The 24,599-nt window shown below is 37.3% G+C and overlaps 2 protein-coding genes across 3 annotated transcripts in view; one reads left to right on the top strand and one right to left on the bottom strand.

Moving 5' to 3' along the window:
* Positions 1 to 24,599, bottom strand: part of lrp1ab (low density lipoprotein receptor-related protein 1Ab) — a 120,490-nt gene that overhangs the window by 6,290 nt on the left and 89,601 nt on the right. For both annotated transcript variants that reach the window (XM_067446096.1, XM_067446097.1), the window contains exons 42-79: positions 21,323 to 21,512; positions 20,344 to 20,548; positions 19,944 to 20,133; positions 18,993 to 19,118; positions 18,764 to 18,892; positions 18,507 to 18,626; positions 18,277 to 18,390; positions 16,948 to 17,097; positions 16,729 to 16,851; positions 15,971 to 16,087; positions 15,386 to 15,514; positions 15,167 to 15,289; positions 14,939 to 15,079; positions 14,044 to 14,231; positions 13,765 to 13,948; positions 13,009 to 13,094; positions 12,792 to 12,911; positions 12,505 to 12,692; positions 11,774 to 11,979; positions 10,284 to 10,472; positions 10,040 to 10,188; positions 8,458 to 8,551; positions 8,248 to 8,364; positions 8,027 to 8,146; positions 7,797 to 7,919; positions 6,921 to 7,046; positions 6,672 to 6,788; positions 5,630 to 5,736; positions 5,006 to 5,138; positions 4,764 to 4,886; positions 2,525 to 2,647; positions 2,308 to 2,439; positions 1,828 to 1,965; positions 1,585 to 1,704; positions 1,189 to 1,463; positions 927 to 1,105; positions 689 to 795; positions 476 to 595 (exon numbers count right to left, since the gene is read on the bottom strand). In XM_067446096.1, coding sequence (XP_067302197.1) covers positions 476 to 595; positions 689 to 795; positions 927 to 1,105; positions 1,189 to 1,463; positions 1,585 to 1,704; positions 1,828 to 1,965; positions 2,308 to 2,439; positions 2,525 to 2,647; positions 4,764 to 4,886; positions 5,006 to 5,138; positions 5,630 to 5,736; positions 6,672 to 6,788; positions 6,921 to 7,046; positions 7,797 to 7,919; positions 8,027 to 8,146; positions 8,248 to 8,364; positions 8,458 to 8,551; positions 10,040 to 10,188; positions 10,284 to 10,472; positions 11,774 to 11,979; positions 12,505 to 12,692; positions 12,792 to 12,911; positions 13,009 to 13,094; positions 13,765 to 13,948; positions 14,044 to 14,231; positions 14,939 to 15,079; positions 15,167 to 15,289; positions 15,386 to 15,514; positions 15,971 to 16,087; positions 16,729 to 16,851; positions 16,948 to 17,097; positions 18,277 to 18,390; positions 18,507 to 18,626; positions 18,764 to 18,892; positions 18,993 to 19,118; positions 19,944 to 20,133; positions 20,344 to 20,548; positions 21,323 to 21,512 — 5,421 coding nt within the window. The remainder of the gene's footprint in view (positions 1 to 475; positions 596 to 688; positions 796 to 926; positions 1,106 to 1,188; positions 1,464 to 1,584; positions 1,705 to 1,827; positions 1,966 to 2,307; positions 2,440 to 2,524; positions 2,648 to 4,763; positions 4,887 to 5,005; positions 5,139 to 5,629; positions 5,737 to 6,671; positions 6,789 to 6,920; positions 7,047 to 7,796; positions 7,920 to 8,026; positions 8,147 to 8,247; positions 8,365 to 8,457; positions 8,552 to 10,039; positions 10,189 to 10,283; positions 10,473 to 11,773; positions 11,980 to 12,504; positions 12,693 to 12,791; positions 12,912 to 13,008; positions 13,095 to 13,764; positions 13,949 to 14,043; positions 14,232 to 14,938; positions 15,080 to 15,166; positions 15,290 to 15,385; positions 15,515 to 15,970; positions 16,088 to 16,728; positions 16,852 to 16,947; positions 17,098 to 18,276; positions 18,391 to 18,506; positions 18,627 to 18,763; positions 18,893 to 18,992; positions 19,119 to 19,943; positions 20,134 to 20,343; positions 20,549 to 21,322; positions 21,513 to 24,599) is intronic.
* LOC137079114 (somatostatin receptor type 4-like) lies at positions 23,401 to 24,399 on the top strand. The gene has a single exon (XM_067447077.1). It carries the CDS (start codon positions 23,401 to 23,403, stop codon positions 24,397 to 24,399), a length of 999 nt encoding a protein of 332 aa, XP_067303178.1.

The raw sequence follows: 24,599 nt of genomic DNA, 5'->3' as shown, positions 1-24,599 counted from the left end.
CTGAATAATTCTCTGAAGATGACTATAACGGCATGCTATAATTATATTACATTTAAAAAGAATATAAAATAAAAATAAAAATATTAATAATAGAATCCTGAAAACAGTCTGCACAAAACACTGATAGTAGAAATGTTTCTCAAGCACTAAATAAGCATATTAAAATGATTTCTGAAGGATCATGTGACACTGAAGTAATGATGCTGAATACTCAGCTTTGCCATCACAGGAATAAATTACATTTTAAAATATATTTAAAAAAAATACAAAACAACTAACAACTAACCAGATTACTTATTACAGTTTCACTGTTATTTTTGATAGAAATAAGTGCAGCCTTGGTTAAAATATGACTAAAAATACAAAAATCTTATACACTTTTTGTTAGATTTTATTATAGATACATTTTAACTGATATAGTCATGCACAGCCTTTAATACCGGAGTATATCATAATACTAATAACAATACTCAACTGTTTTTGATGTTGGATACAGCCACAACAGGGTCAGAGCCATCCAGACGCACACTGCCAATCATGGAGAGCTTGACATCTGCCCAGTACAGACGCTCATTGAAGTAGTCCACTGCAAGACCTGTTTTAGAGAATTAACATTAAATTTCATCTTAATATAGTTCAAAAATGGTATGTATGCAGAGGGTTAAAAGCAGCTCTGAGCTGGTAAGACCTGTAGGCCACTGGATGTTCTTTTGGACCAGGGTTTGTCTAAGAGTGCCATCCATGGCTGCAGTCTCAATCTTTGGATGATTACCCCAGTCTGTCCAGTACATGGTTCTGAGATATGAAACAAAAATTATCATGAAAAAAACAAAAAAAACAGAACGAATAAATACATGAAACGGCATTAGTGCGTTTGAAGCAACTCAGCTTAGAGTTAATAAAAAACGCAGTGCAATATCTCTTACCCTCTCTGAGGATCCACTACAATAGCGTAAGGCTCGTCAATCATGCCAGAAATCAGCGTCTTTCTGTGCTGGCCTGTAAGCTGAGCAACCTCGATCACATCACGCCCTGAATCGGTCCAGTAGAGGTTACCAGCCACCCAGTCCACCGCGATTCCGCGTGGCATTTTTAAACCTGGAATCTAAGGAGAAGGCAGGAAAATTTCAGAAAAAAGGTATCGGAAAGCATGAAGTTCAATGTTGAGCATTGAAGGTCTTGACTCACATCTAGGTTGGTGATGCTGCCCTCGCTTTGCCTCGTGTTACGGTGAGAGTTGGAAGTAGGGCCCGATGAGGATGGAGCGGGCAGCTGGAAGCAGGAAATGCCAGAGGTGTGCCAGTTGGTCCAGTAAATGCGATTGGTCTTGATGTGCAAGTCCATGGCATCGATGCGCACATTGGCGTCACCCTGGAATGTCTGCTCGTAAACCATCCCAGGATTTAGACTGCGGATCTCATTGTCATCCGCAATGTAGAGCACCTGTTTATTAATGTTCAGACCTGCAGATGGACACAAAGTAGTTTAATAGTGTAGGGGGTTTATGAAACTGTTGCAGAAGGAACAAGTTTACATAAAATGCAAGCTCTTGAAGGTGATTTAAAGAATAAAATCAGCACGTACTGTCAGCCTTGCATGTGTGGTTCATCTTGGTGAAATATTTGTGGCAGCTGCACTTGTAGGAGCCCTTGGTGTTGTTACATATGTGAGAACATATACCAAACTGCTTGCACTCATTCTTATCTGAAAAGAGAATGAGATGCTAATATGCACGTTGACATTGGTAATAACAATGTCTGACATAAAATTGGGGAGGAAGAAAGTTTCTTTAGGTCTTTTTAAGATGGAAGACCATGTGTGCTGTACCTTCACAAGTGTTGTGTCCAACGCTCTGGAAACCATGTTTGCAGGAGCAGAATGTGTCCGTGCCGTTTGAAACACAGTGAGCCTCATCGCCATCTCCACATAGAGATTTGTTACTCTTACAGTCATTCAGCATGGTGTCTACAAAAACGCAAACACATGAAGTTGATTCAAGCAGGACTTTAAAAATGATAGATAACAGCCATTAAAATCCCTTTTCAATATCTAATCATAAAAATTAAAGCAGATTTTATCCACAAAGGGTGTATAAGTGTGTAATAATATAATATATAAATGTGTGTGTGTGTGTGTGTGTGTGTGTGTGTATAGTAAATAAAACATTCAATAAAGAAAATGTTAATAGACTTTTGGATAGTATAAATTAATTGAATGTGATTTTTCCTAGAAATATTTTATTATTTAAAAATTCCTTAGTATGGTTTTTCATGACCCTGTGAACCAGGGAAGGTGGCAGCATCTCACCTGTCTTGCAGCCGATCTCATCTGAGCCGTAATCTTCACAGTTATTGAAGAAGTTGCATCGAAGGTTTGCGCTGATGCATTTGCCATTGCTGCACTTGAACTGGTCTTTATCACATGTGGTGGTGCGGTCTCCTGTATGAACATGAGCCATGTCACACCGGTCATGAAGACAAACACTCACTGACATCACTGATGCATGTCGGAGCAGAAGACTCACCACAGTTAGCCTCATCTGAATTGTCCCCACAGTTGTCCACACCATCGCAGTGTTTGCCAATCCAGAGACAGACACGATTATTCAGGCAACGGAAATTTCTAGTGGGTGGGCACTGGAAGTTCCCTGAATTAAAAAAAGGAAGATTTCAGTCTGAGCTATCTGCGTAATAATGTTTTTTTTCTTCTTCTATTTTATGACAACAAAAACACTGCAAATGTAGGTACACTATGTAACATTTGGCCCTCTTGCAGTAAAAACAAAAAATGAGTGCATTTTGCCGAAGACCATAAATTTGGGTTGTGCTTCGGTTCTGCGTGACTGTGCGGATGAGTATGATTACCTCACTACTCATAAAACATTCACTACTAGGTTTGAGATAAATAACCAGTTCAAATGATTCAGTTCTTCAGAAAAGCCGAGATTATGTTTATTCTTGTTATATTATGAGCTATGTCAAGTTCTTTTTTTATTTAAATGAGTGATTCTCTGGATGTTCAAGATTTAGCTGCTCCATGTTAACCTTTATCACCTGTTGAGACAACTAACCTATGCCACATTCATGTCATGTCAACTTTATTTATATAGCACTTTTAAAATGACGATTGTTTCAAAGCAGCTTCACAGTGTTAAACAGGAAAATATTGCAACAAAATTTGATTTGACTGTACAGTCGTTCTGGAGAAAACAATGATGTTATCAGCTTATTTCAATTTATTATATAGCGACAATGTGGGCAGATAATATAGTTGATACAGTTAATTTAGTAATTAATTTGATTTGGATATTTAGTTGAAAAGTTAGATCGAAATTTTTGTGTCCCCAACTGAGCAAGGCAACCCAAAGGCAACAGTGGCAAGGAACCAAAACTCCATCAGGGCATGATGGAGAAAAATAAACCTTGGGAAAAACCAGGCATCAAAGTAGTCAGAGCTACTTTTCTCTATTTATAGATATGATGAGATTCGGTCTGAAGATATGAAGGATGGATATGAAGGGCTAATGACGTACTACGGCTGTCAACGAATATTGTAATATATATTCGAATAGTTTTTAAAAAACGAATTTCGAAGGTGAAAATTTATATTCGAATACATTATTTTTTTTTTTAAGCGGAAAAAAATACCCCGCCACGTTAGTAGAGGCGTGGGGGTCTGCTTTGCGAGTGAGCGTGCGCATGGGGGTTCAGGACAGGAGTCGCACTGTTACTGCTGAAAGTGGACGCGTCTTGCAGTGAAGATGGCAGAAAGTGTAGACCCCAACTCGACCGCAGCAGAGAAAGAGATTTTAACTCCATAACCTAAAAAGCCATGTCTGGAAGTACGTTGAATTTTGGTCGGTAGGAGCTAAAATTGTTGAGCCACGAGATAAAGTTATATGGAAGCTATTAAACAGTTATACCATGCCTCATTTTATTAAACGTTAAACAGAAACATTACTAAAATGTAGGCTACTGTACTGACTGAAGAGATATTGCATGAATAAAGGATAAATGCACTGCTTTCACTGGTGTGATTATTTATCATGTCAAGGAAAAGCTCCATGTTTAGCACAGCCTAGTTCGCTCGGAGCGCTCAATATGCTGTAAAACTTCAATTACTATTAATAATATTTGTTTCAATCACTGAATGAAGACTGCTATATTTGGGACAAGAGTCGCGAGTCTCACGACCTTAAATTGCTTACACAAAACTATTGATCAGCACTCAAAGTTTGTTCATTTAAACCGTTATCCGCAGTGAGGGCGAGAGAGAGAGAGGTCTGCGCTCTTGGCCATTAGTTAATCTATATATAATAATTATATATATAATAATAATTATATCATTTATAATAACAATCTACTTGTTTTTGTGTAAGTAATACGTTGTCAAATATGTATACATATATTAAATAGACAAACTATACAAGTAGTTATGTCTCATTGTATTCATTTGTCCTGTTATTGACGTAACACGCGTCATTGACAAAATACGCGCCCAGATGTTCGAATATTCATGTTTGTTTTAGAGGGAATATTCGAACGTCATTTGAGCAGTTTTGACAGCCCTATGACATACATACGCTATTTCCCACAAAAACCATCCAGTCGGGTCTAAAATATAATTGGCTTACCATAGAGACAAAAACACGTTTTGGAAGAAGGTTTAATGATGTATTAAATTAACAAAAATGTTACATACTGTACCTTAAAATATTTGTCAGAGATACTGATATTTACTAATTTATAATTTTTTATTCTTACTGCACTCCTCTGGGTTCTCATCTGAGTTATCGCCACAGTCATCCTCCCCATCACACTTCCAGGACAGTGGTTTACACAGGGTGTTATTACACTGGAACTCATCATGAGGGCAGTGTCGTGCCACTGAGAGAGGAGAGAGCAGAAGGAGGAATGTGAGATAAATCCTTAAATCCCTTGTATTTTAAAAAGGACATGCCACATAAATAAGCCCATTTTAAAAAGGAACAGACATGCATACTCACCAGAAATGTCACAACTCTCTTCATCACTGCCATCAATGCAGTCAGCATCTGCGTCACAGCGCCAGCGGAGCGGGATACAGTGACCGTTCTTACACTGGAACTGGTCCTCCTCACACTTCAGTTCACAGCCATGCTGAGAGACACAATAACAGAATACATGAACTGAGGGACATATGGGACGTATGTATTGACAACAAAAACAAAGTTAAACAAACCAAAACTTTATTATATTTCTTTTTGTCTATATCTCTGTTATTCAACTCAATATTCAACTCAGTAAATAACTTCACAACAGAATGGCCAATCACAAAAAAAAGGCAATCAAATGTATCATTCATATATAGTATGTACTAATGGTCACTTTTTTTATTTGTTTTTTATATCTTAATTTATGTTCTGAAGATGAACAATGGTCTTATGGGATTGGAACGATTAACAATTGATTGTAATTAAATTTTTTTACTTAATTGATATCATGCTGATACAACTAATGTATTTATTGTTTGTGATTATGTTTTTGTACAATATTTGTGGTTTGTGGATGTGGGGGATAAAATAGGACCCCTCAAAATTTAGATGCTACATCTCAAGGGGCTATCCTTTTAATAAAATTAAAAATTAAACCTCATCAGAGCCATCTGAGCAGTCATGATCTCCGTCACACTTCCACCTCCCAGCAATACAACGGCCATTAGTGCAGGAAAACTCACTCTCAGAGCACTGACGTGGCACTAATAGGAAGAGAGAAACACGTAATATTGAAGAAATAAATATGAGCCAGAGAACACAAAGAATATACTATAAGGAAAACATAGGAGGAAAGAAAGGGACTCAACAGGACAACAGGTCATCTTAGAGACTAAGAAAAAACAAAAAACACACTTAGGGTTCCCAAACCTGATGATCATTGTGAGTTATTTGCGAGTATTGGGAAACACTACAGTACTAAAGAGCTATTTATAACTGGTGCAATATTATATAAAATGAACTAATTAATTATATAAATCCACATATCTGAATATAATTGTGTGTAAATATACTGTGAGTGTAAATATATATTTATAGAATTTCCTATGACTTGAGATTTGATTAATTTGCATGACTTGCATAATTGTAAGATATTTCCAGGTTTTTTATGACCATGAGAACCCTGCTAATGTCTTTAGAATAATTTAAAACACTTTCATTTTAAAGGCAACAAAACCAGAATAAAGACCAAAGATGAGCTTATAAACACAATGTTCACTGCTAAAAGCTTCACCATTCAGTTTGGAGGAGGAAAAAAGAACTACCATTTCTCCACTAGGGGGCAGAAGCTGCAATTGACCACCTCTGTCACAAACACGCATGGAATTATGGGGAGATGAGAAGAGAGAGAGGAGAAGGAAGGGTGGTTTGGAGGGAGGAGAGACCTACCTCTGAGTCAAGCCAATGGGTCAGTGTGAAATGAAGAATAGAGACAACATGAAGTGAGATGCGTTAGTGAGCAAGGTGAGTGAGTCATGACAAGATACCCACAATGCCTCCCACAGACATGTGTAATGGTCACAAATAGTTATAAAACTCTAGATTCAGCCCTATAAATAGCTGTGCATGTATATGCAGTCTCAGTTGTGCCAACGGGAATCAGGAACGCTAAGGTCACACCGTCAGTTGAAATACGTACCGCACTTTTCCTCATCAGAGTTATCGCCGCAGTCATTATCGTAGTCACACTGCCAACGGCCCGGCACACAACGGTTGTTCTTACAGCGGAATTGGTACGGCTCACATGTTCTCTCATCTAACACGAGAAATAAAAACAGTCACTTTTATGTACAAAAAATTGTGTGAATAAAATTGATCACTTTTACACACTTTCATGAGCAATCAACATTTTTATAAATGGAGCAAATGAAGCGACGGCCAGTCGTACCGCACTCCTCTTTGGGCTCATCTGAGGCGTCACCACAGTCGTCCTCTCCATCACACATCCAGCGAGACGGAATACAGCGGCCCGAGTCCTTACAGCGGAACTCATCCACACCGCACTTCATTTGAGCTGTAGAAAACAGAAACGGCTTTAAACAGGACTGTCCAATTAATCACATTTATTTATTTGGTTGTTTATGCCATATCAGCATGTAAGGCTATTCTCATGCCAAAACCAGATGAATGAATACATTAAAGGAATCGTGGATAATAAACATTGAAATAAATACATTTATATTTATAAATATTAAAAAAATATTTTCCTGTTGACACTTTAATAAATACATCCATTAGAGACCTTTCTGAATAAAATTGTCTGATGATATTAAAAGAAGTATGGATTGTTAGGGTGTCAAATGATTTACATATGCAATTAATAAACCAAAAACATAAAAATAATACATGTTCGCAATATCAATATTTGCCACCATATTAAAGGGTTAGTTCACCCAAAATTTTGAATTCATTGTGAAATTCTTGAAAATGATATGTGGATAAAAGCTTAACTTATATCTGTTTAACATATTAAGCAAATGTGTCTCTTCTGAAGATTTGGATTGCATCAGCTAGAATCAGATGTATTTATTTTATGATCTTTTTATTATATCAGTTTTGGGTGAATAGACGTACAAGTGACAGAAATCTCTTGAATAGCATTAAAAATATCTTCATTTGTGTTTCGAAGAAGAATATAAAGTCTAATGGGTTTGGAATAACATGATGCTGTGTAAATTACGACAATTTCATTTTGGGGTGAGCTATTCCTTTAAAATAAAAAGTGGCTTTATAAGTCTATATTTTGTAGGTTTTATTTCCTTACTGCAGTTGGCCGGTTCGTCGGATTCATCAACACAGTCATAATCTCTATCGCACACCCAGACTCGTGGTATACAGCGTTTGGTGATTGCACACTGGAACTGGTTAGGAGCACAGGTCACCTCAGCTACAAGAGAACACAACACTCTCATCATAAAACAGCCTCATACATAGTGTAGATTAAACATCAAAACATTCAGATTCAATCAATGAGAAATATAAAAGCAGACGTACGACAGTCCTTCTCATCTTCTCCCTGGCCGCAGTTGTTCTGACCATTACAGCGCAAGATTCCAGGGATGCAGCGGCTAGGGTGCGAGCACTTAAACTGACTGGGCAGGCAAACATGGATGTCTGAACATGGACAAAATGAGATTCCATTAAGCATATTAATTTCATTAAACAGTTGAATAAGATGATTCGTTCAATTCTACACAATTGAATGGACATCCTACCACAGTTGGCTTCATCAGAGTTGTCCTGGCAGTCATTGTCTCCATCACAGATGTAAGCTGGGTTGGTGCAGAGACCCGTGCCACACTGGAATTGGCCTGGTCTGCATTTAAACTCGGCTAAAACCCAAGAACACACAGCATGAGGATGCCACGTACGGCTGAAAGTGGCCATGGCGTATCGCTCTTGTGGGTTAAATAGCTGATACTTACGACAATCAGCAGGCTCATCCGAGCGGTCTCCGCAGTCATCTTCAGTATCACACTTCCACCAGAAAGGAATACACTTATCATTCTTGCAGACAAACTATGGTCAGAGGAGGAAAGTCAGTTAGAAGTGTGGGATTCCTGACAAAAACATGATCAGCTCATATTTTACTCCGATATCAAAAGAAAAGAAAAAATATTTAAAGTTTTTTAGGACAATTAAGATTTTTCATGTTAAGTTTGACTAGACAATTTCTAATTCTTACTTCTCATTACCATGTTGCAAAAAAAATGTCATAACTATAATGCAGTATTTTAGCATAATTACTATAATATTATAGTATTTATTTTTCATATGTTTTTGTTTTAACTTTAGTGTAAGTCATTTTGTTCTGTTTTTGCCATTTCATGCATTCTGACTGATTTACACTGTTAAAGAGTTGGATGCTCGTTCTAAACATGGCCAACATTTCAAAAAAGGAGTTGGACGTATGACTGGTATTTCTGTGTCAAATACACTCCTTCAGGATTCAAACAAGTTTCGGAAAGTTTTTATCAGGTATGACCATGTATTACGTCAAAATGGGTGGAATTCCTAGTATGGGCACTTCTCCAGTAAGAGTGCGTGCGAGAGCGAAAGTGAGTAGCCTGCCCATCAACAAGCTTCTTTCGAGTTACGGGAACGGCTGGCAGCGCTTTGTTTTTAGACCACAACATCAATGTCACTAAAGAAGTGTGTTTCTGTTTGTGAGGGAAAGATAACCTTGTTAAGCTTCCCAAATAACCCAGCTTTACGGAAACATTGGATGCATTTTGTTTTTCCAGAGCAGCAACGGAGTTCTACAAGTGTGTTTTTTTGGTTGTTCCCGGTCACAAGTCGAAACTGCATCAAATGTCTTTGTTTTGTTGGCAATCGGCATGTAAGTGCATATAAATGTAAACAACACAAACACATAGTGAATAGAATGTTATCCAGGAAGGGATAATTCCACCAATGGATTGTGTGTGCGTGTGTGTTTCTTTAGCTCCTCCTACTGCACACCTCCACGAGAGTCGGTACAGCTTATCTGTCTTTTATAAATCTAATAAAACTGAAGACATTTTTGAGATAAGAAGGATTCAATGATAATCTACAGGTATTTAAGACTAACATGAGATTGCATAAAACTGTACCCCTCCCCCTCTTAAATATTTTTATTTAGTTTTTATACATTTTTATTTTAGTCATTTTAGTCCTTCATCTCATTTTATTTCAGTTAGTTGACAACATTTCTAATTTTAATTTCCTTTAAAGTATTTATTAGGGCTGATAATATTAAATAAGTATGTCCAAGGCTGTTAATCTTTTTAACAAGTTTGTGGTCTTGGTACATATATTTAGCTTTCTTTCAATAAAAATGTACAGAATGTGTTAATTAAAATTGTGTGTGTTAATAAAAACCTACTATTTTTTTAAAGTATATTTAAATCATCATATATTAATGGAAGTACAATAAACACTGCCATAATGTAGAAGCAAATTTCACAATGAGAATCTAATAAGCAGCACCAGTGAGAATAATGGAAAATCACAAGTAAAGTAAAACACCTGGCTGGCAGTACAGTTGGACAGGCACTGTTTTCCATCAGCAGCCAGATAGAAGTTGGTGGGACAGGCACACTTGTAGCCTCCTCCAGGAGAGAGCAAACACAGATTACTGCAGCCCCCATTATCCTCCTGACATGGGTGACCTGACACTGCAATCACAAGAGTGGCAGAGAGGAGAACACTTAGAAAACAACATCAAATACTGCCGGAACTCTCTATTTACAGCATGTGTTCATTTTCTCACCCTCAGGTTGTCTGGAGGGGTGAAAGGTGTGTATGTCCATGGGTCTGTGCAGGGTGCTGATCAACATGGTTTTGTTAGTGCCCAGTGTTTTGTGAGCTCTATTGATGGACTTGGTCTCCCAGTCGGTCCAGTAGATATACTCCTCAAACAGAGTCATGGCAAAGATGTGGGGGATGTCTTGATTCAGCACTGAAGGAGAACACAAGCCTCACATTTCAATTTAAAGGCAACAAACTGAATATTCAGTGTGAAACAACGAGAGTAAGACTTGATTTTATCCATCAGATTTGATTGGATCATGAAAAGAGTTCTATAATATTATGGTTTAACATAATTGTTTCCACCTTCACGGCATCAGCAGAAAAGAAAGTTCACTACAGAGATAAAGGTTGACCAAATATAAAGAAGACAGACCAAATATATTGGCCAATAACAAAAATATCTTAAAATAGTATTTAATTTTCACTATCAGCAAGAAATGGTAACACTTTATTAAAAGGGTAATTAGTTAACATTAGTTACTTGAACTAACGATAAACAATACTTCTACAGCATTTATTAATCTTAATTAATGTTAATCTCAACATTTACACATATATTTTTAAGTGTTAACGCTAATACACTGCGAACTAACATTTTCAATTGAACAATTTCATGAACAATTAATAAATGCTGTAAAAAATATATTGTTAATTGTTAGTTAATTCATTAACTGATATCAAGAATTGAGACTATAGTAAAGTGTTACAGAATAAAAGAATAACAAAAATAAAAAATAATTTATAAAGAAGTCTCAACTCTTCAATTTGATATTTGACAATATTTGGCTTTTTTGGGGGTGACAATTATCAATGGCCAAACAACATGCACACTTCTTTGATAACCAGTGGTAGAAGTTTGAATAAATCTTATTTTGATGAATATTATATATATATATATATATATATATATATATATATATATATATATATATATATATATATATATATATATATATATATATATAAAATATTCATCAAAATAAGATTTATATATATATATATATATATATATATATATATATATATATATAATATATATATATACATACATACGTGCGCTGATAGATACACACACACACACACATATATATATATATATATATATATATATATATATATATACACACACATATATGGACATAATATTGCATTGCCTTTATAAGTTACTCTAATATCTTCATTTCATGCACTGCCTGACTTTAGCAGCATAAAACAACAGTGAGGTTTCAAATTTGAGTCCTTTTTCAGTCAAGACAGATCTTGCGTAAGATTTCTGAATGTGAGGAATTCATGTCTCAAAAACAATAGATCGACTGTAATATTACATAATATGGAGCGTCTATGATGTCATCTATTGGCGAATATGAAGGTCGGGTCACTTCTTTGTCTAAACTAATTGCTTCAAAAAAAATGACATCATAAGCAATGCATGGGTGTCTTTGTATTCACCAATGTGTCTGTTGGATCCGTCCAGGCTGGCAAAAGCAATGTAGTCTTCACGAGCGTCTGCCCAGTAGATGCGGTCATTAATAAAATCCAGTGTCAGGCCGTTAGGCCATGTTATCTTATCCTGAATAATGACGTGACGATTTGTGCCATCCATGCCGATGCGACCAATATGTGGCACGTCACCCCAGTCTGACCAGTACAGATACCTGGAGAAAATTAAACCACCAAAGTCAGACAAGCTCATAACGCACATCAAGTGCAAATGAAATTGTATGTATATGAACAACATATTTCACACAGACCCATTAAAAGAAAATGGCTACTATATATATATATATATATATATATATATATATATATATATATATATATATATATATATATATATATATATATATATATATATATATTTTTTTTTTTTTATTATTTTATATTAATATATATTTTATTTTGTAAATTCATTTTTTAACAATTCAATATATTTAAAAAATCTGTAAAAAAAAAATAAAAAATAAATAAATAATAATAATTAGGAGGCTTTTGTCCGCAAATACTGAAATGCAATAAATTGCATTTTATTTGACTAATTCATCAGGATATCATGTAATTTGGTCACAATTCTAATAGACTTATATCCCTAGAAAATAAAATATTAATTACGGAGACTTAAATAATAAAGTCAGACACTTAAATAATACAGAACTTATTAGGAACTGAGTTTAGACTCTCACCCATTCCTCACATCCACAGCCACAGCTCTAGGCTCCCGTAGACCGCTGTTGACCAGCACACTTCTGTAAGCTCCGTTCAGCTTGGACACCTCAATTGTGTCTCTGCCCTTATCACACCAGTACAAGTTTCCACCAACCCAGTCCACGGCCAGACCATCAGGGTTACTCAGAGAAGTTCTGTGCAGCACCTATCCAACAGCCAATCAAAAGAGTCACAAACATGCCCATCGGCCAAGTTTAAACGCATGCAAGAATCATCAATGCACAGGCTGTAGAACTACACAGACCTGCACGTTACTGCCATTGATATTCATGCGCCGAATCATGCTGCCTTGTGTGGTCACGTCCGTCCAGTAGATCATCTGCTCTGCGTAATGATAGTCTAGAGCCACTGCATTATTGAGCCCCTGTTAACACAAAAAATAGTAACAGTTCAGCAATATTAGAAAGTTACAATAGTCTACAAGTAATCTCTTTGGCCTTTTAGACTGACAGCCACCTCACCTGTTTAATTAATGTGTAGTTAGAGCCATCCAAGTTCAGTTTCCGCAGGTAATAGCGGTTCGCAAAGATGAGGAAAGGTTCCTCCTCTGAAATTTAAGCAACACTCTTATAGTACAAGCAGACTTTAAAACAGTATTTAGGGAACATCTTCAAACATTCTAAACAGCATTGTCTGGTAGCCTCAGTAATTCTGACTAATCCAGCAATGTGATTTTATCATGCAATTCCGTGTTAATGTATCATATAATGTATTTATATATAAATTGCAGTGGTGGACGAAGTGCACAAATCTACAACTTGGGTAAAAGTACTTGAGGAATGATTTTTACGAAATGAAGTAGAGTAAAATATATGATAATATAATGTAGTGAAAGTAAAAGTTTCCCAAAATAAAAATAGTCCAATACAATGACTTGAAAAATGTATTAAAGTTTATTAACAAAATAAAATACTTTGTTATTGTCCACCATGCAAAATAGTGAGTTTTGACAGACAGACAGACAGACAGACAGACAGACAGACAGACAGACAGACAGACAGACAGACAGACAGACAGACAGATAGATAGATAGATAGATAGATAGATAGATAGATAGATAGATAGATAGATAGATAGATAGATAGATAGATAGATAGATAGATAGATAGATAGATAGATAGATAGATAGATAGATAAATAGATAGATAGATAGACAGACAGACAGATAGCCTTTTTGGTAATAAACAGAATGTAAGCAAGTGTGGGGAGAGGCTCACCAGATGTGGATTTGCAGCTGGTGGGGTCATCAGGACGCTGCACAAAGCCATCAACACAGAGGCAGTGGAAGCTACCGTGCGTGTTGATGCAACGCTGTGCGCAGGGGTATGTGGTTGTGCACTCGTCCACATCCACACACGTCTTCCTATCTTGCTTGAGCCGGAAACCTGGATTACACCGGCACTGTGGGGGCCGGGCAACAGGCATGTCATGTCTTCACTGTAATGTCCAACTGATTCATTCACAAGTATCGTGTATAAATCAGGAAAAACACATACCTTAAAGCCGATCTTGAGATCTTCACAGAGCTGCGAGCAGCCGCTCATCTTACTGTTGAGACATTCGTTGATGAAGCAATTGCTCTCATCAGAGCCATCACCACAGTCATTGTTACCATCACACAGCAATGTCTCGTTCACACACTTGCCATTGGTGCAGAGGAAGGAAGTGTCATTACAGCGCCTCTCTATGGACAAAAACCAAATATTAAGCATAAAGTTCTCATTTGCGCCTGGGGAGGAGGAATTTTATTCTGGGTCTCATAAATGACACTGACGGACATTAGATGGTAATATTATGGCACTCTGATAAATACCATGGTAGTGAATGATTACCATATTAATGTCCCATGGTGTTTGTATTTGCATGGTACAATAAGGTACTTCAAGAAGTACCATGCTACTATTGGAACATTTGTGCTTCTGTTAATGCTGTAAGAGGTCAACCATAACCAGATATTCATAAAGTCATTTCCACCCAGTCAACGATCCAGAATTAATACTGCCACAGGAAGTTGTGGCTCTAATGAAGCAGTGAATTGAACAGCATTAAGCTCCTTTAGCACACTAAATTACACACCTGGCACATTTCCAGAATTCACAAGAGCCCGCTTATTACCTCAGGTTTTTATTGTTAGATGTACAATGGTAATATAACCCTGTATTTTCCAATTTCACACACGTTTGCATTCAAAGACAAGGCATAGATAGACAGATCTAGTGACAGAAAAAATATTGGTATGTGGACAGGCTATGAGAAATATATATTTTTTAATACTTTAAAATAAATACATTTTCATTTTTATCAGCCAGAAGGGAAAACAGCAACAGGGTGAATAAAGCCTTTGGAAGAGTATTTTTTTTTCACCTTGTCCTTCAAGTATTCCATACTAACCTGGGTCTGTGCAAAGTGGGTTTTTGGGAGCTTCGTCTGATTGGTCCCTACAGTCAAACTCTCCGTCACATTCCCAGTTCTTCTGCTTCAAACACTGGCCATTAGCACAACGGAAATCATTCGGCCCGCATGTGGGATATTCTTTGTTATGAAAGGGAAGACAACAATTAACATGCTGCATGTATGAGACCAATTTAAAAAAAAACGAACACTAAAAGATATGCTTACCACACTCGGGCGACTCGTCAGAGCCATCACGGCAGTCAATGTCATGATCACACATGAAGTTTTTGGGAATACACTGATAATTCTGACATTGGAATTCAGAGTCATCACAGGCCTTATTGAATACTGTAAAAGAAAAGAGTAAAGAGATAAACAGAAGGAAATACAGAAAGAATGCTAGAGTTTTAGGGTATAAACCAAGTGATTCCTCTCGCAACTCACCACAGCCAGCCTTAATGCCCTCATCTGCACCATCAGGACAGTCCTTATCCCCATCACACTTCCAGCGCTGAGAAATACACTTGTAGGAGCCAGGACACTGGAATGCTTCTGGACTGCAAGTTATTGTCTCTGGAAGAGATGCATCAACTTAGAGTTACTTATACATTTCATCATTGATAATTAGATTCATCATGGCTGATATACAGTGTAAAGAGTAAAAATAAAGGCAAAGTTAAATAGAGCAGAGGTTCTCAACCGTTTTGTTATCACACAGTCACAGATATGAGGATTAAAAAAAACAATGCTTAATGCAAATGAAATGCAACTAACCATTGCATCATGCTTAGTGAGGTCAGAAAATCAGCTTTAAAAGGGGGCAAAACACTTCCAAATTGTTTTGTTGACATCAAAGAGGTGCATCCAAACAAACTTAACAGTGGTACAAATTTTTCCATTGGTAACCATGAAAAAAGGTAAAAGTGCGACCCAGAGTGCATTAAATAAACTTAGACTTGCAGTGAGGATAAGCATGGTTAATCTGAGGTCAGAGCTTTGTTTGTTGATGTCATTTGTAATGTGACTCACTGCATCTGCTGTCCTCATCAGTGCCGTCTCCACAGTCATCAGTGCCGTCACACACCCAGGATTTAGAGATACAGTGGTGGTTTCCACACTCAAACTGATTTGATGCACAGAACTTATCTGAGAAAACACAAGTGAACAACTTGTTACTGTCAAACAAACAAAATATAATCAACTTTCAAAATCACAAAATTAACAAATCCCTCAGATACATAAAATACCTCTAATTTACCTCTATAATTCGATAAATTATATTATATTCTAATCGATTACATTTAAATATAGTAGTACATTTGTACAGTACACTATATTTAAACATTTCATCTAGTTTTTTTCAGATTAAGTATTACGATACTAGACAATAATGTGATCTAATTACTGATAACTTTTTCATTTTTTAGATATAATTGTTAAACAACAACTATAATTATTATTATATAGTTGTTGCTATTATAAAAAATATTTATAATAATAATAATTACACAAATTAAAGTAAAAAAAAAGAGAAGGAAATTCAGTTAATTTGTTTTAAAATCAGTTCCAGTGAGCAAATATAACAATTATAAAATAATTTAAATAATAATAATAATAAATAAAAAAAATCCAACATAGGCTATGATGAAAGCACATGGTACTATTGTTTTTAGTGTCTTGAGAACAATACCAACAATAAAGATAAAAGTATTAAGTGACGTTTGGAACAGATCAGAAGAATGCATAAAAAAACTAAAAGAGAAAGAACTCTGTAAATATTTACTAACCACAGTGAGACTCATCTGCTCCATTCTCACAGTCGTTCTCTTTGTCGCAGGTCCAGCTCATGGGAATACAACGGCCACTTGGACATGCAAAGAAGTTCTCTGGACATTTCTGCTTACTTTTCTCTGTGGGAAAGTAAGTGAAGGGTCGGTCTTATTACACAATATCACATACATTTCTTTAGCTGTGAGAACAGGAGGCTGATGTGTGAAGTGTGTAACCTGGACAGTTTCTTTCATCTGAGAAGTCTCCGCAGTCATTGGAGCCGTCACAGTGCCAGGAGGGGGCGTAGCAGAGTGTAGTGAACTCACACCTCTCAAAGGTCATGCCCTTCACTCCAAGCAGATAGTAACTAGAGCAGTCAGTGGGGCCTGAAAGAGGACATAGCAAAAGATTGTATGTGTGCAAGAATATGTTTAACTGTGTCCACAACATTACAATTAGATTTAGATACACATTCAATGATACAAAGCTGCACGATTAATCGTTAAAGATCATGATCTAGATTCAAAGACATATGCAGTCCCGTTCCTAAATGACAATGATTCGCCTGCATCTATTAAACCTTTGACAAAATCATACGGGAACATTCAAATCTTCGACGCACTTCCACTGACCCAGAGAGAGCAGGGGTTATGTATATGTATGAAACAGCTTCACAGTCTTTTCAAAAGAGTCAACAGTCAAGTATCACTATTTCTGTTACAAATATTCATATCCCAGAAGAACTGTGATAAAAGTTTATAGCTTGTATATAAACACTGTTGTTGTTCTCCGGGGTGTTTGGGGGTAAAATGTGTGTCATTTTGGCAAGGTTGCCTGCTAAAATTCGCACTCATGGGTCTATATATCACATAATAGTCGCTTCAACCAGAGGACTTAGAAAACAACCCACGGAAAAAAACGTGGACTTCGCAACATAGTGCAGTTGAGCTCTGTTGACATTTGACAACTAGCGTAATGCGTCGCTTCATTGCTCTGATTGGTTGTAGTAGGTCTATCCAATTGATGTCTTTCCTGGTTCGGTTGAAACACGCCCAATAATCACAGCCCAATGGAGCAGTTTCAGACTCATATTCTGACTAGAATTGAGTATGACCACGTCAGGCTAGAATTATGCAGCTTCTAATATAAAATCAAATAAAAAAAATCTATTTAAAAAATATATAATAAGACAATAAAATACTACTACTAATAGCTACTGTTGTTTAAAAAATACCCTTTAAAATGAACTCCAGTGAGGTTTATTAAGGTTAAAAGGGTTTATTTCCAGCACGGGCTATGCTGAAAGCACACAATACTGTTTTTTAAAGATTAGGAATTAATAATAAAATTGTTTAAAATTAAATCAATCTGGAAAATAACAACAACATCACTGTCATTTCTAAACACTAGTGTGCTTCTGGCTGGCTACAAGAGCACAGACAGCTTCATATGCCATCATATGATTTTTGAGCGACAGCCTCCCTGGAGTCATATTTAATCCATGTGGGGTTCAATCAGGCAACCTTTTGGTTACCAGCTCAGATTTTCTTTAGATTAATACTCACTGCAGTTCATCTCATCACTGGCGTCCTCACAGTCTGCCACCTGATTACAGCGACTAGAGTTAGTGATGCAGGAACCGTCTTTGCACTGGAACTCAGCAGCACTGCAAAGAGTCACTGAAAAAAAAACGGAGATGGAAACAGTGAGGAGCTAGTACGGCTGCACTTTTTTTAGTCAACTGTGTATTTCTCCTTTCCCATAATCTTGCCATTTATTTCAAGCAATCACATACTGTTGCACGGCAGCTCGTCTGAACCATCTCCACAGTCATCAGTGCCGTCACACCAGGAGCTGTGTTTGATGCAGCGTCCGTTAATGCAGCGCCGGTAGCCCTTCTTACACATGCGGTTCACTGCAACCAGAAAAGGAGAGGGAGAGAGAGATCAATACTTGACTAAGACTTCACATTTTATGCATCGTAAACAGGGTAGAGATTAGAAAAGGTTGTTAATACTGCAAACCAGTGAATAGAACAAGTGTTATGCTTACCGCAGTAGGACTGCTTCTCATCAGACTTGTCTTTGCAGTGTGCTTGACTGTCACAGGTCAGGCTGTAGTCGATACAGTCACCGTTTCCACACTCAAACTCATCCACGCTGTTACAGGTTGTGTTCTCAGCTGAGAGAGAGAGAGATTACATTCATATTATACTGCACTTCTCACAGGATACTAATATAGTATTTTCAGAACAGGGTACCAGTTTCCTGTTGTCTCTCACCAACACAAGTGTTGTCTCCCAGTAGTTTGCGCTCTCCACGGCAGCTGCAGTTGACTCGTCCCTCTGACGTGAGCAGGCACAGGTCCTGACAGCCTCCATTATTGGTGAGGCATGGCGAAAACTCACCTATAGACATACACAAACACAAATGACCAATTTAAAATGGCTTTTTTTTTTGCTGGGCAATCATCATTATATACTTATATGCTAAAAATCATTAATACTAGTTATATTACTATGTATTGTTATACCAGTGCATGGTAACACTTAATATTTAAGGTCTCTTTACAATACTATACGTCTACAGCATTTTTTAATCTTAGTTAATGTAATTACAGCATCTTGTAATCCATTAAATACATGCATTAGGTAATAAAAGCTCATATAAATACATATTTGTTTATATACAGTTGTATATTCATTACTCAATATGGTCTGACTCTGTACATAAGCTTTCTACTTACCATCTAAATTAACATTAATGTACATTGTTGTTTTTTCCTTTAATTCAACATATTTAATTCTTTCTCTCTATTCTGTTGTGTATTTAATACCAAATTCCTTGTATGTTTGTGCACACTTGGTGTATAAAGTGCATTTGATTATTAAAATCTAAAATTGTATTTGTAAACAGTGAAATAACATGAACAATCAGCAGTTGTATTTTTAATAACTAACCAAAGATTTATAAATACTGTAACCAATGTAACGCTCATTGTTCGTTAATGTTAGTTAATACATTAACTAACGTTAACAAATGAGACCTTACTGTAAAGTATTACCCAGTGCATTTATATGAACTTTTTAAAATATCAGTGAGGGTTTTCAGTGTGTTTAAATAAAAGTACTTACTTATGGCATGTAAGATTTAACTTTTTGGTTTAAATGATGTGCGTGATATGCGCGTTCATAATAATTATATATACAGTCAGCCTTCAGTACAAAACTCACAGCTATTGGTGTCTTTGGCCACAGCGATGATTCCCATTGGTTGTTGAGGAATGTCAGCACGTAGGACTTTCATATCTCTGCCGTATTTATCAGCTCTGAGAACAGCTCTGCGCACCCAGTCTGTCCAGAAGATATATTCACCATACACAGCCAAACCGAAAGGATGCACTGGCTCGTTCTTTAGGACCACCTGATCACACAGACACAGATACAATTTACATTCATTTATTTTGCAAGCAAATTCAACATGATGTCTGTAGTGTGTGTTCTCTGTAAACTAAACGTATGAACATGCATTGTTAAGTCAGTGTCGTGATCTACCAGGTAAAAGTCAAGAACTCCATCTTTGACTTTCTCATGAACAAACTTAAAAAATAGGCATAGATGGAAAGGAACTCACAAAACGCCGGCTGCCATCATACTCGCAGCGCTCAATCTTGTCAAAAGTGGCATCAGAGAAATAGAGTTTCTCAGCACGGTGGTCAATGGCCAGTCCATTCGGGGTGCGGATGTTGTTTCCGATTATCACGATGACGTTAGCTCCAGAAAGAGATGCCCGCATGATGCTGGGAGACTGTTCATTCCAGTTAGTCCAGAACATCAGACTGAAGGAAAGAGCACAGGTGAAAATGGAATTTAAACATGGAAACTAACATGTGCTTGTCTTCCCAAACCAAGATTTGTTTTCAACTTATAATAATAAAAATAATTAAAAAAGTAAGCTGTCACAGTGCAAAGTTATTAAGTTATTACAAACATAATATTAAAAAAGCATTCAACAGTTATACAAATATACAATTATTTTAAAATAAATGTACTATAAATAAATATTGTATTAATTATGCAAGTAGAGAAAAAGATCCGCACAAAGAATAAGGCAAAAGTTCTCCAACTTTTCATTCATTACTTATACAACAGAGTATATAAAGTGCACAATATGGACATAGGTGTGTACCTGCAATTATATGGCACTGGTGAAGAGTTGATCACAAAAAAAAAAAAAAAATCAAGTCTGTTCAAGGACTCTGTTGAAAGTAATAAATGAACAGTTGGAGAACTTATGCCTTATTTGTTGTGTGCGGATACTTTTTTCTACTTGCATAATTAACACAATATTTATTTATAGTAAATTTATTTTTAAATTGGATTTACACATCAGGTAAGTTTGGCACTATAAGACTTCTTTCACCATTCTTTTACCATTATTAATTACGTGAACACTACTTTGGCAGTCAAAACAATGAATGTGTAGACAAATGTTTTTGTTTTTTGGTAGGGTAATAGTTCATGCTGTATATGCTTCAAAATCTTGGGATTCCTTGCCCAGAAGAATGACTATAAAACTGCATCATGGCAAATTTGATATACAAGGTTCATACTCTTGACATTCATCCAGAACAAAGGCTCTGGGGTGGTCGTCCCCTGACATAGTGACTACGGTGTCTCTATCGAAAGCTCCAGTGCGACTCTGGTCCACAGTGTGCCGTGTGATGGTGGAGGTGGTGTAGCTGGTCCAGTAAAGCGTGTCCCAACCCCGGTGATAAGACAAACCTTCAACTGACCCCACATCTGTTGAAAGAAAAAAAAAGAGAAAAAAAATACTTAAACCATGGAATTATATAGACAATCCTGCTAGTTTCTGATCCAAAAAATATGTTTATTATAATTGTGTGCAGTTGTAGACACACTGCATTTAGTTTGAACAAACGTTTCACTGCAACTCTACTGCATCTAGAAGGACACGAAGTTAAAATTGACACATGAAAAAAAGGGGCAATTAAACTTCTTGAAAAAGGATGGTGACAACTAATAATAAACAGGATTAGTATCCTCTAAAGAGTAAATGAATAGGTTTAACACATTACAAGTTCAAAACATCTCTTTTAAAGCTACTTATCCTGTCCTATTGAACGGTCTAACCCCATGAAACGTGTGCATGTTGGTTTCTGCAGGTTGTGAGATAGTCTTTGTTGCTGGTGCTTGTGTGTGTTTAGTGGCTTAGTGTCATCCGGTCATTTCATGGATGGGTGCCTGTGCATACAAGACCCCTCCCTTGGTGAATCTCCTTAACCACGGTGACTAGTTCTTCCACAAAGAGAGGACTGCTGGGACACAACGCTGGGGTTAGAAGCAATGTAGTGCAATGTGCTTCAGTCAGCGCCATCGAAAGAGTCTAAATGAGCCAAAGTGAAAAATAGTCGCCCTCTACAGAATTAATGAGCTCATGAGGGGCTCCGCAGCATCTATCTGCATCACACCAATGGCTGCTTTACGACAGCAATTGCTCCCCCATAAAACAGGACGGACACTCAACCAAGTTGTTTACGTTTGCTAAAAAACCAATAACGATCCTGTAAAACACATCAGTCTTTAGGCCAGAGGAAGAATAACAAGATACTTACGCAATAGCCACTGCCCACTTCTAAGCTAACAGGTGAGACGTCATCATCACAGAAACATGTACTAACAAAAGGTCAGTTAACCTGACAATCGATATCTCAGATGATGGATGCCTGAACTACCACCCATTCTACTTCGAACTTGAAGGTCAGGAGAATCTCGCATTAGGACAAACTGAGGAGAGTCGTCTTGCAACAGCCAAGCTCAAGGAAATGGAATGAATCTGAAGAGTCATTTAATTGATCATGAGAGGAAAGTTGCAATGGGTACTTAGATTCAAGTAGAATCGACTTTTCGTAATTTGGCAGCTTTTGACAAGATGCAGGGAATCACGTTTTGTAAGGTTGCCTGGTTTCACTCAATCAATACAAGCAAACAGCAGTCAAAGATGGCTGTAAGGTAAGCACCTTCCATAATCTCAAATAAAAGATGAAGTTTAATATTCAATAAATGTGAGTGTTTTCACATTACAAATTTTTAAATAAAGATGTTTACGGGAATCCTGCAAGTATTTGGCTGCATTCAAAATAGTGTTGGTATCTGTAAATTAAATTAATATATAACTTTTTAATTCTAGAAACTAGCACTGTTCTGTATCTGGCAATTGCTAAATCTATCTTGAAATTGTTCTATATCATTAAACGTGAAATTATGGATCCTTAATGATGACTGCCAGGGCAGTGAGCTAGATGAAGGGGCTTTCGGATGTAGCCTCTGCGTCATTGAAACCATATGATAATTAAAAGTATTCTGAATTGTAAAGTCTCCAAGTACAAGAAAAAAAGCACTAACATGAATTCTCAATTTCCCAGGAAGATTCATCGCTAAATACTAATGCTAAACACTAAGAACCACCCACGCCGGAGACTGCCTTTATCTCTTGGAGTAAACACTCCAATGATGCTTTGCCATGTAAGGAAGATATTAACCCTCAAAAGGGCTAATTATTAGCCTGAAACAGATGGCAATTTATAGTTTGAACACATGCCATTCTACACTTCCCTGTGATCAACTTGTGTTGAAATAGTGTATATCAAGAGGATTAGCAGAGGACAGTATGAATATTAGCCATGATTGTGGGAGTCTGAAGTGGGAATTGACACGGGTTTTGGCACCAACCCTGGATGCAATAGTCATGGTGATCGGGCTGGTGGGACACTCGCTGGTCATCTACGTCCTGACCGGACGAAGGAGGAAGAATGGACCCCAGTCTCTTCAAGGGACAGATACATTACTTCTAGCCTTGAGTGCCTCAGACCTGCTGCTGCTCATTTGCCTGCCCTTCCACACCGCAGCTATAGCACTGGGCTACTGGCCCTTCAGCAGCATCCTATGCAAAGTCATCAGCTTCTTGGGAGTGGCCTGTAACTCTGCAAGCGTATTCACTCTAGCTGCATTAGCGGTAACACGCTACCTGATTGTGGTGTACCCTACCTGGACGTATCGTTTCAGAATGCGCCGCTGGTTGCGGGTTTTGGTGATTCTCATGTGGGTGCCGGCTGTAGCTCTTGCGGCACCTCAGTTTGCTTTCCGGCAGTTGAGAACGACGCCTATCCTCTGCTTTGCCTTTCTGTCAGATTTCAGCCAGTTGGTCTACAGTGCTATTCTGTTTCTGATAGCTTTCGCTTTGCCTCTGATAATCATTATAATCATGTACACCAAACTCTATGGTTTCTTACGAAGGACACGAATACAAGGTAGTGCACCGCAGATGGAGCGCTACCAGAACCGGGTGACAAAGACATCAGTCTTGTTGGTTTTAGTCTTCACCATCTGCTGGTTGCCATCCTACATCCTCATGTTCTTGCTCATCTGTACCAGCAATAGCGATACACACACACATCATCGCAACTTCGCCATTATCGCCCGGCTGCTAGCGAGCTCTTCGGTTGTAGCCAATCCGCTGCTCTATGCTTTTATGTCAAACAAATTTCGGCGAGAGCTGCTGTCATGGGGACGGGTGTTCTGCAAAGGCTGTGGGTGTATTATGTGTCCAGGAAGCGCCATAGTGCAGCCCTTTAACCCTGTGGAGTTGGAAACCCCTCCACAACCCTGAGGATAAAGAACCGGACTATGCAGAAGCATTAAAGGTGCTTCTGCTATAAAAGGCAAATACTAAATATCAGCCATATGTTTGAACCGCCTTGATTTGTTCTGCAAGAAATAGCATTCTACCAAAATTACCTGGGAACACATCAATGATAATGTCTAATAATGGGTCATTATGTGAAACTATATAACTATAATTCTTTGTTA

The sequence above is a fragment of the Pseudorasbora parva genome, chromosome 6 (assembly GCF_024679245.1).
Source record: "Pseudorasbora parva isolate DD20220531a chromosome 6, ASM2467924v1, whole genome shotgun sequence".
Taxonomy (NCBI): domain Eukaryota; kingdom Metazoa; phylum Chordata; class Actinopteri; order Cypriniformes; family Gobionidae; genus Pseudorasbora; species Pseudorasbora parva.
The sequence above is the reverse complement of the archived record's forward strand: the minus strand, read 5'-3'. Positions and strand labels throughout refer to the sequence as shown.